General features: G+C 40.0%; 1 protein-coding gene across 10 annotated transcripts in view; it reads right to left on the minus strand.

The window, feature by feature from the left end:
• Positions 1 to 16141, minus strand: part of RSRC1 (arginine and serine rich coiled-coil 1) — a 97980-nt gene that overhangs the window by 42598 nt on the left and 39241 nt on the right. For all 10 annotated transcript variants that reach the window (XR_014933438.1, XR_014933437.1, XM_085513394.1 and 7 more), the window contains exon 5: positions 4692 to 4728. Coding sequence is in view for 8 of the 10 variants with exons in the window: in XM_085513394.1 (XP_085369520.1) it covers positions 4692 to 4728 (37 nt within the window). In the remaining 2 variants the exon portion in view is untranslated. The remainder of the gene's footprint in view (positions 1 to 4691; positions 4729 to 16141) is intronic.

Here is a 16141-nt window from a genome sequence, read left to right on the forward strand (position 1 = left end):
CTAGAAGCATAAAAAATTTAGAACAAATAGAAGCGGTATGAGTACATTAATTTAATACATATTCAGTACAATAGGTTCTCCACAAATCCTTCTGATCTACAGAGGCTCTTTAGCCCAGACCGTATTTCATCCCTGTAGGCAAATGTGGCCAAACAGAATATATTTTTTCATGGGTATTCATAAGCAATTGATCTTCCGCTGTGTGATTACCTAATGTGAACCTGATCCAAAGCCTTCTGAAGGACCTGGAAAGATTTCCAATAGACAGCATGCTGCTGCCTAAGGGGCCGGCACCCAAGATGCCGCCCCCAGTGAGATGCAGGCAGAAGCCAATGCTGGGCTGGGACTGAAGTGGAAGGCCCTATGGCACAGTCCTGCATGTGAATGTCACACTGTCACCTGGCCAGGAGGCTGAAGGGACCTTCACTGCCTCAGCTGGGAATGCCTTCCTGCAGTGCGTACCTGACAGTGCTCCCCAGAGCCAGGAGCTGCTGGGAAATGGGTTGGGGGAGTCAGACTGAGAATATTTGGACAGTAACAGGAGTCAGACTTAACATGAAATAACTCATTTATCAATTAAAAGGGATGAAAATTAAAGGGCTTGGGTCAGTTCAGGTCATTTCATGCATTTTTCATCAGAAGTAAGAATTGTCATGATACATATAAACCATCTTACATACTCAACTGCATTTCTCATTATAGCAGATGAAACATGATGAAAACTATCATTTTTAATACCATATGCTAAACTGATATTAGATGGATGCTTTTTAGTATACAATATTTTGTTCTCATCTAAAGGTTATTTTACAAGCTACAGACTATAATCTACAAGGGCTACCCCACCAGCATCTTTCAGCACCATTCCCATCCACTAGCCTGACAGCCCACCTAATGATAGAAAAGAATTTCACCTGCACGTATTTATTTTGTGGCAACGTCCCATCTTTAGGGCACCTTTTGTACACGTTTAAGACAAAAACCTGAAGACTTCTTATACAACCTGCACTGCCATACCAACGGCCACACTCCCCCAGTGCTCAAGTCACAGACCTGTCCTCTGCGACCTCAGGGAGGAAGGGAGATTGGTCAAGAGCCAAGGATGGGAAACAGGCTGTGAAAATTACAGCTCCCCAGGAGCACCATGGTGACTTTTTCCAGGTAGAAAGGCAGAATCTGCTTTTGGGATATGATTATTAAATACATTTTCATTTTCAATAGCAAAAAAAAAAAAAAAAAAAAAAAAAAAAGGAAAAACCCAAAACCATCCAGTCATCCCAACATCTCTGCAATGAGAGAGAATTCAATCTTGCAGAATATAACTACCCAGCGAGGAATTTTGCCAGGATACCAAGATAAATGTAATTACTCACACTTAATCATTTGTTTGTGAACAAATACAGTCTGGCTTTGTAGCTCACTAGAAAGCCAACAGTTCCACCAGATGTGGCTGTCCAGTAGGCCACAGCAGACACTGCTATAACCACCCCAAGACTGAAACTAAGCCAGAGAAAAATCAGCAGAAAGCCAGCTGCTGATATCAAAGAAAAGGGAAAAAATAAATAAATAACAATACCTGCTATGTAGAGATTAACACCTTCTGCATAAAGGAACACTACCTTTGTCATTGCCAAGAGACCTTCGGTAGGAAGACCTGCAGACATAGAGCTGCCAGATGGAGCTCACCAACATGAGATGGCATGAATTCCTGACCTTAATACACACTAGCTGTGTCACGTTATGCAACTAAAAGCATAAACAATGAGCTGCAGCAGCTTTGTTGGCAGAGCGACATGCAGCAATGCAATAGCCAGTGGCATAGGAGCTTCATCTGCACCTGCTGGTGGTTATTGATCAATGCGCAACGAGGAGCGCCGGCCTTACTGCCAGACAATAACTATATTCTTACAAACCACTGATGGGCTAAACAAGCTATTAATGACAGGTTGCTCTCCATCATTTAAAACGGACTGATGCTGCTGCTTGACCACAAGGACAAGGAGGTTATTGCCTTGAAATGTTATACAAAGGACACAAATAAGAAAGCTCTGCTGAAGAAACCACATGTATGGCTACACGGTCTGATTTCAGGGTAGCTACCAATAGAAAACAGAGCTGCAAATAGCTTCCTGTTCCAAGGTTTATAAAGGTTGTCAAATTAGCAACATATAATCCAACAAATAACAAGCAAGCAGCAGAGTAGCTGGTCCAGCTGCATCTGCTCTGAAGGAATCCATCACAAGGGTGATGAGGCCCTGGCACTGCATCCCAGAGCTGCATGTGCCCCATCCTTACAGTGGCTTTTGACACTTGGTCTATGAGAGGTATCCCTGCTCACAGGATGGGGTTGGCACAGGATGTGCTTTAAGACCCCTCCCAGCCCAAACCAGCCCACAGCTCCAGGACTCACATGCTTGCTGACACCAACACCCACATGAACCTGCTGTGAAGTCCCCTTGGTCTACCAAGAAACAGGTTGTTTGTGAAAGCATGTTTTCACACTGAAGGTATTCCCCAATAACAACCTGCAAACTAGTTACCAGGTTCTTTTAAAAGCAACCATGTGTAGCTAGGTGCTAAATACCCTGCCCAGATGGCAGATACCATTAAGCACAGGTAAGCAGTAAGACAGGCTGCAATCCAGCAAACAGTACCTACAAAATACAAGGAGAAAGCACATCCCATTTGAAATCAAGGATTAAAAAGTACATTTATAATCAATAGCCAGACTCTTGTTTTCACTGCCATCTGTGGGGAAAAAAAAATATGGAGGAAAACAATTTCTTACAGGTATTTGGAGATGCAGTAATGTGAACTAAAAGAACTAAAGCAATAGCGTGGCTTAATTCCTCTCAGAAACACCCCCATCATTTACTGGAGTTCAAGGGTCTTTCTGAACTTGTCTGCCATAACATTGAGATGGGAATCCTCCCATCTGCAGGCACCTCAGGAAACAGTTCATTTCCTTGAGCACCCGTTCCCAGGACAGATTTTCTAAGATCACAAGGAAAAAGAAAAAAGTCTTAAAGACCTGGAGGTTTTCGACAGATCTTTCACAGAATACAGAGCAGCTAATATATTTCATGGCAATGACATTATTCAAGCATACAGTGAGTTACCATGTCAAAGAACTTCAGACTCCATTGCTCTGCAGAACGTCTTTCCAACGTATTTTTCCCCGCATCCCAACGAAGCTCAGGACATGTGCAGGCCGTAATCCTGACCCATGATCCCCAGCCCCAGTCTGCTCAGAAACCACAGACGCCCTCCTCCCAAACCTGCAGGTTTGAGGTGACATTATAAATCAGCCCCACAGCTCCAGCTACCACAGCACTCCCAATTTAGAAAAAGTACCAGTCATGGTCATCTGTCAAGACTACGGCATCTTTATAATGCATTAGAAAAATCCCCTGAACCCATCAGACTACAACAACCTGACACCAGCAGAGGAATGAAACACTTTAAAATATTTATTTAAGAGATTCAACTAGCATGCAAGATACCTACGAAACCAGCAAACAGGATTAACATCCCAACTGCTCTTAGAGCCATTCATAACGCTCAGCTATTTATTCCATTTATGGATTCAAACTACTAGTTGCGATGGAGCACTTAATACGCCACCATTATAAAAGGGAAACTGTTGACAACAGGGCCAGAATATACACGCTTCTCATCCTGCTGTTACTCCAAGACATTGGAACACGGGCCCCAACAAATCATGTTTCCCATGCGATCCCCAAAATGAGGAGTAACATCAGAAAAGCAGTTTGTTCAAACGCTCATGCAATGCGCTGTGAAAAGATTTCATTCTCGTAGCAGTATGGAACAGTATATTCTATTCAGCTATTATATGAAAAATTAAGCACGAATTTAAGCGCTTCTCCTGAGATACTGAAAGATACGTGCCATTAATAGTGGATATTTTGATTTAATGGGATTTAATAATCTGTTTAGATGAACTACTCGGTGCTCAGATGATGCTGATGCTAACATTCTATGCTCAAGGAGCTCCAGACTTGTGACAATATTGCATTTCTTCCACTTGTGATCAACCGATTTGTTTTTAATGCTAAGTATGTCCTGCCATCACTTGTGGTTTGAATATGTTTACTTAAACCAAAAATACTTTGCATCTCAATTATTATTTTATACTGCAGCACTGAATGGAACTTAAGTCAATACATTATTCATAAAGCACAGACAACAGAAAAAACAAAGCTGTGCACTTCTTTCAAAGCCTTCAAATTACTGAAACACGCCATATTTATGCATGCAATATTTGATTGCGTGTCTTTTTTTTTGTTGCTTTTTTTTGTCACAAGTTTGTTGATTTCAGATCAGGATATGCCAAAAAAAAAACAAAAACAAAAAAAAACACAACAACAAAAAAAACAACCACCTCCACCAAACCATTTTTGTTTATAATTAAGGTAATCATCAATCCAAGCATTGCAGTCCGTTTCATTTCATCTCTACATCAAAAAAAAAGTAATTTAAAAAAATTAAAATTCCCTTGGAACGGTGAGATAAATGAAAATGTAAGTGCCTTCACATAATAACAGTAAGCTGACCCTCTGGGAAATGGTTGACTTTCTCAATTCAAGGTATTCAAAGCTCATTCAAAAGTGTTCATTTGGAATGCAGATATCAAAGATGATGCAAATGTTCAAGAGAAAATTAAAACTTACCAGATGTTCTAATCCAGCTTTGATGTTTCCAGCATCCCTGTAACAGAAGAACAGAAGTCCTAAATAGTTGCTAAATCCTTGTCTGAAACCGTTTATATTTAACTCTGAAAATGGCAAAGCCACAGAAACTCTCAATTATGTAAAATTTTTATTTTTAATATCTTAATCATTAAAATCTTTTCAGCATATTGATCACCCAAATGCAGAACTGCAGAATTATTTATAACCTCAAATTTTACCTGCCTTAAAACTGCAATAAACATCAGCAATGCAATAGAACGCTCATTTGAAGAAGCAGTTTTAATATAATCAACCCCCTACTTCATACTGAACTCTGTGAAACAAAACATTACACAATGGAGTTTATGAAATACACATTCAATGGCTTTACATCAGCTCTGCCTCACCTCTACTCCAACAGTATAACTGGAGACTGCTTAAGAAGGAGGTGCAGCACTTGAACTGTACATTAACTAAGCAGGTTTTGGGGGGAAAAAAAATGACCAAATTACCAAAAAAATAAATAAAAATTAAAAAAATAAAAATAAGAGAACTCAAAGCAAAACGTCACCCATGAAACATCTTGCCATGTACACACACAGCATGACTGCTACCCTGGAGCAGCAAAGCTCACAAGGTTACCCGCAACAACTCTCTGCTACTCCAGAAAGAGAGAACCCCAACCAAAGCAAAACCAATGAAGATCCCAAAGCCACCAAATGAAGGAAGATGGTTCAGCCTTTGTTTGGCTCCAGGTTCCATCTGCTTCTAAAAACATAACCATGTTATTGAGCTGTGTGATCATAGAATGGGTTTGGGTTGGTAGCGTACATTTATAATACACATATTTTTCAACAAATCATTAGACTGCACCAAGCCACAGGAGCAAAAAGCCCAACTACATTCCTCCATCAAAGCAAACCATGCAAAAACTGATGCTTCCATTCTCTTTAATGTGTGCTATGGGCTATGGAACACAAGGCGAAGTAGCACACAAAACAACTATAGAGTACGAAGTTCCATTAAATACAGAATACATTCAGTTACACACTCTGCAGCCTAGCTGTATTTTAGACTTGTATATAAAGCTTTTATTTATGATTTCATAAAGCTTTCAAAAAAGTCTATGCACTCCCGCTCTATTTGAGAGCATATCATGAACAAAGCAACAGATACACTTTACTTACACTGTTATTCAGCATTTTGAAATGAGAATACAGTTTGAGTTTGCACAATACTTAAATAGGAATTGTCTTTAACATCCGTTGTGAGGTGCTAAATGGCCTTAAGGAAACTGCTTGGGAAGCAGGATCCAAGACGCTGATGTTAGGAGCTCCCCACTAATGGTATAAAGCCTGCCCTGTTAGTGGCCTGTCTCCTCCGCTGTCCCTGTCATGACTTCATCAATATTGGTACAACTCTTTTTGCTCTGTGCTGAAAGCAGACTTAATTCAATTACAGGTCTCAAAACTGATAAAAATGGTCCTGAAGTGGAAAATGCGAAGAGATTATTGGCAAATGAATAAAGATTTGTATCGAACTAACACACAAGAGTACAGCAGGTTTGGGTTTTTTTTTCTTTAATAATTCCCTGTCTTAAGTCTTCTGGGAACAGCGAGTTTCCCTTCCCCTCATGCAGCACATCGATTTCTGAATTAGACTGCAATATTAAATAATTAATATACTTGCCATGATTGATGTTTTGCATTAGTTGAATATTAGGTTATCAATCAAAATCCACTTGGTTTAATGTAATAATATTGAAAAAGTGTCACGGGCTGTTCATCCAATTTGTAGTTGAGGCAGCACAGATAGCAATATTGGTGTAACACACGGCTCTAACGCAGGAAATGCAGTGGCTGAACATCCATAAGGCAGACATTATCAAACAAACCAGGACAAGGTTGAGGTTGTCCTAAATAAACCCCGTGGCACCTGTCAGTTTCAATGAAGTGCTCCTTGCAGCCAACGGCTGCCACGCATCAGACAGCGGGGACAACTAGTGAAGCTCCGGCACTGGTTGTTCTTTCTAGCTGAAAATAATTACCCAAACAAGATCCCTTTCAAATACTGTTACTCACAATCACAACTGTTGCTACAGCTCAGTCAGGACATGCTTCAAAGTTTAAATGAACCTTTAGTTCTCACTGAATACCTTAATTGTCAGTGACATAAAGCACCTCAAATAAGTGGCAGTCACAGCATTACACACATCCAGTACTGTTGTACCCCTAGAAACACCAGGAGTTACATCAATATCAATTATCTTGATCGGGTAATGAAGTTTTGCTAAGAACGTTTACACCACACCACACAATTTGCAACAAAACACCTGGTTGCCTTTCAAACAGTCTCTCAACGCACCTCATCTATTTCTCTGGTTCATTAGGCAAACGTGGTTTAGACTCAAGTTTCCTTGTTTTATCACAGAAGCTCCAGCACTGCACTTCCAGGCCTGGGACAGAGAAGAGTTTGTGATGTGGATCACTGGTTCACATGTGTGTATTTTAAAATCATACACCAAAACCAGTAAGCATGTGTGGCCGCACACTATTTACTTCTACCCTTGGATATACCCAAGACAGAGAGCAGGAGGAACGTAAGGAATAAGGTGCTGGGTTTGGGAAGGCATAGCATGACTTTGTCTGATGTTTCCAAGTCTGACTATAGACCACAGAGACTAATTCCAGCAGGCTTTGAAAGAAGCACAAAGATGACACAGAAATCCAAGCCCTGTGCCTGTTCTTTCCTTCAAACCACTTACAAGAGGACAGTCTGTCCTCACTCTGACAGGACCAAGCATCCAGAAAACCAGCATAATATTCTTTTCCATGTTGGAGTTCAACAGAATGAGGTGTCATTAAACTATTAACTTGGAGCTACCGTTCTCATCTTCTGTGCATGATAAATTCCCACCAGAAGAGGGAATGCTGAGGGAGCCCTTTGCTCTGAATGCTGGAGAAAGCAGCCATGTGATACTTTTTGAAGTGCGAACGCTGTTTTGCTCTTACTCAATATCACATCCAAGCAGTCTGGAACTGGTCCTGAACAGTGAGGACTTCAAAGCTGATGTTATTGTGCTCAGTGGCTCCATCACTCCAGTCAACCAAAGAAATTATTTCACTTGGGGGGGAAAAAAAAAAGTGGTAAGAAGTTTGGCCAATTACTAATACATTAAATTTGATAAAGACTCAAGAAGATTATATGAAGGTCACTTATCAAAAGCAGGAAGAAAAGCAGGAATGCCTCCCCACACAGAGGAACACATACGGAATAACTTGGAGCTGCTGAGGAACTTGGCAGAATACAATGCAAGCTAAATTGAATCATGCTAAAACCAGGGACTTTAAATAGGACACAAGGTGAAACAATTTCCATAATATGTTATCCCAAAGAAAAATCAGTACCCAGGAGACCTTATCAAATATTCAGGAGGGAAAAATATATATAGCCCTGTCTCATAGAGTAAAATTCAAGATTGTATGCAGTTGAAATAAACACTGAAACTAAGCAGAGGAGGAAAAACCAAAATACAGAGCTGATGGCTTCAATATTTTCTAATAGACTCTACAAAACAAAAACAAAGGGAATATTTTCTCTTCTTAAGTATTTCTCAGGTAAAGGAGAGCTGATATAACTACCCAAAAAAGCTCCGAGCTCTCTTTTACTAAGACTTGAGACCACATACAGAAATCCTATAAATTACCACAGCAGATTTATTTACCCTGCTTGGCAGTTGAAGCCATTCCTCAGAAAAACCTGGAAATTCAAAGGACGCGGTAATTTGCAAGTCCTTGGAGTTTTGATACATGATCGAGTGGGGGATGCTGGTTCCGATCTTTATTTTTCTCCTCCCTTTGCCATCCTGTGCTCAGGATTTCCTCCACAAAGAGCAAAACCTTGTTAATCAAGGCCTGAACTCCCAGCAAACACAAGCAATTAAGCTTCAGACTTTGGAGTACCACTGCCTTTGTTAAGCGCATTATTTGGTAGTTTTAAATAAATTAGACATCTTTGGCCTATTTTACCTTTTCTGTAATATTATTTAGTCGATATTCAATTAAAACACATCCTGTAGGTGAAAGTGTATGAAAACATTTCGGTAATGGACGCCGGTGCTAGTAGGAAGTGTTGCTAATTAGTCTCTAAGTACAAAATAGATTACAAAAGTAGCAAAAAGCCCAGCACTGCAAATGCACAGAACACTGCACTGAATATTAAACAAAGCAGAGCGAGTTTTAATGTCGGTAAACACAACTATAGGAAAAACTCTCTGGACTGGTAAAGAGCGTTACAGGTTAATGAGGAACATAGAAAGAGTGCACAATAATTATCATACCTAACACCTTACCATCTGTGTTTGGATGGCTGCGGAATACAAACACAGTTCATCAGCATTAATCTGAAACTAATTACACCTGCATTTTATTAGGGGTATTTTAGGATCGTTATTTTCAGCGTTGGATTTCTCTCAGCTGCACTCAACTCTCGGCAATAGAGGACGTTAAATTTAACTATAAATCAGGGAGAAAACTTCAACACCCTGAGCACTAAAACAATGCGAGTACCATCGATTTCCCCATTTCAGAAAGCTTCTAAATCCTCCCACTCACCCAATTATGACTGTACTTAACCTAATGAAATTTCATTCTGTGGGAACAATACTATTCTTAAACAAATTTCTGAAAAAATGTCAGATTAAAAACTTCGACACAAAGAATAAACTCCCAGAGAAAAGATGCAAATAAAATTACTATCATAATCTTTTGTTTTTTATTTGCAAGTATAAAACCGAAGAGAAACAAAAGCATGGAACATAGCATCTGTCATATCAGAATATAAAAAGATGATCCTGGCACAAAATGAAAAAGCTCTAATTCATTTGCAAATCAAGCCTGCCAGTTCTATTTCAAGCTGGCGGTAACTGTCAAGAGTTAACAAGATAATCACTTTCAATCCTGCCTTCAATGGTACATTACACTGTTATTCCATTCAATAAGGCCGTTCTTTGGGGCACAAGATGAATGGTTTTCATTTCTAACTCGCACAAAAAGTTGCAAAAAAAAAAATAAAAAAAAATCCATGGGGCTTAAGAAAGAAATCCCTTTATGGGCATTTATCTGCCGGCACTTGCTTTTAGGCAAAATGAGATATTTGGATACACTGGTGTCCATTCACTTCCTCTATTCCTTCAGGCCCACGATCTGTTGATAAAGCCGCACACATGGAAGCCTCACACCCGCGGTTCATTTTCTGAACAACTACCTATGCACATTAAATGAGTTCTGAGGGTGCTCCAGGTGCTCAGTGCACCCACTGAATGAGGCTGCATTTGGGCTGGTCCATCTCCAGCATCATCGCAGACTGCAAAATGCATAAACACTCATGAAAATGTGCTTCAAGAAACTACAAGCAGCTCCTCACTGAGTGTTTAATAAAAATAAGGTTAACTACTAAAAACATTCTTCCTGTAAAACAAGTTAATATGGAAATCTTCTGTATTAATTACTTACTTGCTATGCACTCTTCCCAAACGGAAAAAAATCTTTCAGAAGAAAAAGCCACTGTGATAAGTATTTAAAACTTTCTTGCTGGCAGAGAACTTTGTATAAATCTCTAAAAAATAACTAAAAATCAAACCCAAGAACTTCACGCTTTTGCTCATCACTCCACGAGGGTGGACAGTGATAGGACAAGGGGGAATGGTTTTAAACTAAGACGGGGGAGATCCAGGTTGGATCTTAGGAGGATGGAGAGGGCAGTGATGCACTGGAACAGGTTGCCCAGGGAGGCTGTGGATGCCCCATCCCTGCAGGCATTCAAGGCCAGGCTGGATGTGGCTCTGGGCAGCCTGGGCTGCTGGTTGGTGACCCTACACATAGCAGGGGGGTGGAATTGGATGAGCACTGTGATCCTTTTCAACCCAGGTCATTCTGTTATTCTATGATCACTCTGAATTCCTACTATAAGATGGCTACATATAAGGCTGCTTCATATAGTTATGTATTCCATTACTCAGCATTCTAAAGTGACAATTCACATTTTCTATATTAACTTCAGAAGCCTTTTTTTTTTTTTTTTTCCAAATGATCCCCATAGATCCCAGTTCACAAAACAAAAATCCACACTAATATCTGTGTTCAGTATCTCAACTGAATTGCACCTGCCCAATCTCTCACCTGATCCCCATCATCAATGCCAATAAGTTCACTGTCCGATGGGTAGGGGTGTTCATTCCTACATAGGGTAAAGACTCATTCTATAAGAAGCAGAACTACCTGATGTCTGACGGTTGGTTTCTGTCATCCCAACTACTCCATCCAATGCAGTCTGGAATACTTCAAATCACAGCAGACTCAAGTTTCCAAGTTGCTTCTATTGTACTTTATTCCAAAGAAAGTATTTGCAAGTCTCTTGGTTTTTGTTTTTTTCCCCCCAAGCTGGGCACTGCAGGTGGGCTGAGCACACATGGAGTGGCAGGAGAAAGCCAGGAGATCTTCCAGATCCATGGAGCTCCATCCAGCATGATGGAACCCGGCATGATGCAGCAGCCTCCCCAATGGCTTTAGGTCACAAACAGGTCTGTGTTCTGCTTACTTGTTATTTCTTTCTCCAGTACTTGTACCTATCTTTGACTATATAATTTACAAGTCTGCTATTATTTAATATTATTAATGCTGAAATTGCTTTTGGTTTTATGCTCGCTACACATCTACTACGCAGAAAAAAGCTCCAGAATTAATGGGCGTGTTCAGTGCATTGCTGTGCCACGGCTGAAAACACTGATGCTGCAGATGCCCAAAACACTACATAAGATGCATAAGAAAATTTCAGGGAATCATAATTTACATTGTTAATAGAAAATTTTACATACCAAAAAAAGAAAACCAAAACCAAACCCAACACTGAATTACATTATCTAAGTACCTCACGCTTGGCCCAAAACCTCCTTAAGGCACCAAGTCCAAATGTCCTTTGGGTTTGTTCTTACACAAAGGATACAAGGATCTCATTCGTTTTACTCTCCAAAATGACTGGTTTCATTTATTAATGAAATTAATGAAGGCTTTTAACCTTTTACTTGCATCAAAGAATGCAATAACATCTCCCTAATTTAGCATTTATCATTTCCAACACCTCACAAAGGACAACTACTGTGAAAAGAGAGCAGCTCTGGCTTTCTAAGGTGAGAAGTGGCCAGCCAACACATGGACCAGGAGCCTTAATAGGCATCTTGTATTTTGGCTTTCCTTCAATGTCATTAAAATAAGTCGTATTGCATGCTACTGATTTGCTACCAAGTGAGCCAAAATGAATAGATAAGACAAAAAATATTAAGCCCATTCTATAGCCAAGACTTCCCTCAAACCTTATTTTTCTAATATGAAGCCAAGAGATTCCTGAAAACATTAAACACCATAAACATGGCAGTTTCCAAGGACACTTGGACGTGAAGCAATTTGGGGCTTGGATAGTAAAACCAGCACCTCCAGTCACATCTTCAATTACTCTGAAAAGCAGCACGAATGTAAAGCATTCTTATAACAAGAAGTTCAGACCAAACAAACTGCCTGATCCTGCAACAGCAAGATTCTCTGAGGATTCTGAGATGGTACAGAAAGGTCTGGAAACGCGGATGGACAGATGTGGATGTGTGTCCCATGTTCTCTGACCACTGAAATCTTTTGGTCGTGGAGCCAAAGCACTTCATTGCTGCACACTACTGAGAGACCCAATTCTGTTTCACAAATTTAACTCCATCAATACAGCACTGGTTAGAACTGTTAACTTACACATTAGTCTCAAGTGGAGGGAAGTGATCTGACCTCCAGCCCCACTCCCAGCTAGGGAAAGATATATAAAGCCATTACATCAAACTGAGAATACAGAACGACTGACCAGTCTGCTGTACTGATCCACAGAAGCAGCGGATTGAAATTGCTGGAAAAATCCTCGTGCGTTGGCTCATTTCCTGGCTTTTCAGTTTTGGCTGAAAGTCACGATTACAATACACAAAATTGCTACGTCTTGCACACAAGTGCCAGAAGCCAACGTCCCCAGAAACTCACACTGGAACCATTCCAAGCAATCAAACATTTGTGCAACAATGGTCAGGACCAAGTGGACTTTCCCACAATGGCATGACAGGATAAGCCGCCTACTTAACTTTCTGTTCAGGGAAGATATTGGAAAGTTATGTGAACATTTGCACAGAATCGCTTTAAGTCATTGAAAACAGGTCAAAACATTGTTCTTGCTCTCCCTCTCACTACTTACATACACACATATCCCCGTGCTCTGGGCATTGTGGCTTTTAGTCAGCAGGGATGGGTAACTGTCACACCAATACCAACAGCAATAGAAACAGAAGAAATTGGATGAACCAAAGGAAGAAATAACCAAAGGAAGAAATGTTAAACAATCCTTGTCCCTACATGCACCAGAGGAACAAACTGTTAACTACACACAATTTTATCTAAAAACAGACAAATGTAGCATAACCAATAACTAGGATAAACACAAAGCTTCAGCATACACGGAAGATAGTAAAATTCTTCCTGTCACAGATAAAGGCTTGAGTATTGTGCCTGATACCTGCAATTTAACATGTGCTCTTTTCCTTGTACACCCGTTGCACAAACCCGTGCAGAAGTTAACAGAACAACAGCCAACCTTCACCCAAGAGATGCCCCAGCACATATTGCCTGGCATATTACAGGCAATATAGGCTTTCCTCTGCCTCTTCTATGCGATGCACTTAAGTCACCCGTTGTGACTACAGTAACAAGGAGGGCTGAAATTAGAGCTCTTGAGGGCATCTACACCATAGCAGGATGTCAGCAGCAGATGACAAAAGGGCTGAGAAATATTTGAGAACTTCTCTACTAGCTCAGCATCAGGTAGATTTTCAAATTAAAACACAGACCCCACAGTCACAACCCAGGGAATTCGCTATCCCTCAAATGTGGAATTGATCTGAATGCAATTACTTTACTCTTCTAGCTCCATTTGACTTTGAACTAAACATCAATTAGTCCACAAACATAATAGTGCAAGATTTGTTAACTCCAATACTGACTCTTCCATAAAAGATCTGAAGCAAATTTATCGGCCTTCATTTAATAGCTTTCAGCAATCACAAATATCACACATGAAAGCTCAACTTCATTTTCTGATGGTCACTTAAACCTTTAATTCTCACGATAAAACTCACTCGGTCTTAGTTTATTTTAAAACCTCTAAATTAGCAAACAAGACACCACATAATATATGCCATAAGCATAGGTCTCCTCTGAAAAGCTGGGACCTCGCAGTGCTTCAGCTGCGATACACACCATTGAGCCATGGCCAATATAAGCTAATTTGAATAATCAATATGACAACCTTATTTTTCTAATGCAAACAGGATTGATACAGTAAGGTGTCTCACTGCCACATCACAGTCATGGCCTCTTTTAACCCCTAATTAGATTTAGGCGATTATCCCTGCTCTTCCTTACAAGTGTACAGCCCGGATAAGAGATGACAAAAGCTATCTGCCACTTACTCAGCCTTTGCAGACTGCAGGTTATCCAGGGAGATACAGGGTAAGATCAGCAAACAATTGTTATTCATATCATCTACAGTTTTAAGATAGTCACAGCTCTCCATACAGGCTAAGTGAAAATAGCCCAGAGCATTAGGTAAATGCAAAACACTTAAGAACATCAGCGTCACACAGATGGAAATTCAAGGTGATGTTGGGGAATTATGCTTAATTCAAACTGGTTATCACAAAGAAAACTATCTAGCAATGACTTGCTTTCCCAGACAGGAAACACTGAGCTCTCAACAGATTTGTGCTCATTGTTTATCTGTGAGTGCTTTACATGGATATTTCTAAAAGTCAAACTTAGAAACAGCAATCCCAATAGAATTACATAGCTAAACAAAGTAGTAAAAGACAGAGAAGATCTATTACAGAAATGTAATCACATTTCATTTACAAGAACTCTTATCTCAAGCATTTAAACATAAAATTTAAACAGTTTTCCATTTTATTGTGCTCAGTATTTGAGCTAATAAGATATAAAAGTATAATCACGTTAGCAACATTTCTATTGCATTACATAAACACAGTCCTAGATTAAAGGCAGAGCAGGAAAAAGAAAGCATGATGCTGCACATAAAACTGAGCACGTTTCTGCTGGCAGAAATAAGTACCTAAAGCACCACGTGTGAAAACCACCGTGCTCAAATAGATCTTGTGTTCACCGATGTCTATTCCCACACCAACTGAAGAAGTATTTTCCACACATATCACACATCTGTGCATGTCTTTAACAGGTTTCTTTAACCAAGAGGGGTTTTCCTCCATACTACAGCTTTACTCCTATCTCAGGCCACACAATGACAGACCTGGAAGGAACACTTAGCCAAGTCAGATGCAACCCTCCCATGGCTGGAGTAAATCTACTTTACACGGTGCCACTGAACAACCCTTATCTACAGTACTTAACCAAGGCAGAGCAGCCTACAACTCAGCATCCACCTCCCTTCTGTTGGGTTACTTCTCATTGAAGACTCAGCACTTCTCAGCTCCTGCTTCCTAAAGCCCATACGAGCACTTAAAGCTTCTGCTGCACAACCAACCTTGGGTTCATGACATCACACTTTCTTCAAATAATGAAAGACAAGCATTAGTTTTCTACTCTGGTCACTTTAACGTGAGAGAATCTTATTTCTATTTCATTCCATAAAATTCTCATCAACTTGCAGAAAAATTAAACACTGTGTTCCCTGTAAATGTTTTCCATGGGTTGGATTAAAATAGTCATTGAGTATCATTTGATACAGAAAGAGTCAGCATGAATTGTTCCTGCTTTTACGTTTCTCACTGGATTGCTCTCACAACAGTAATAATGTGGATTTCCTTGATAACAGAGCTACTGGTTACACAAGCATCAAGTCTTTCTGTATGAAAACTGCAAGTTAAGTCTAGGAAGAGAAAGCATGCAAAGAAACACCGATAGCAGCAGGGCTGCTCACTGCAGGAACTCTTCTACTGCCCATATAACACCAATGCTCCTGGAAGGATCCCCAAGGGAGAGCTGATGCCTGTTGCTCACTGAAGTCAACTGGACACCTTCCATCACTTCTGAGCTATTACAGCCTAAGTGATATTCAAAAAATACCAACAACCCCCCCAACCCCCCATTTTAAATTGTGCTTTAATTGGTAATTAAATTGAAAAGAAATGAGCAAAATCTTCAGTGTTTCTGATTACCATCCGTCCAACTATTTCTCCAGAGAAGTTACCTATTTTATAATCTTTAATGTTAATGGAAACAGCTTCCAACAAGCTCTGGGGCATACGGTATGTTTTGGTTTTTTATATAATAGATTAAGGAGTGGATTTTCACCCTTTGTCCTCTTCTACACAAAATGCATTCTGACCTTTTAAGCAAGAT

This window comes from Coturnix japonica, chromosome 12 (genome assembly GCF_054131305.1).
Source record: "Coturnix japonica strain WE chromosome 12, WE-NBRP24, whole genome shotgun sequence".
Lineage (NCBI taxonomy): Eukaryota > Metazoa > Chordata > Aves > Galliformes > Phasianidae > Coturnix > Coturnix japonica.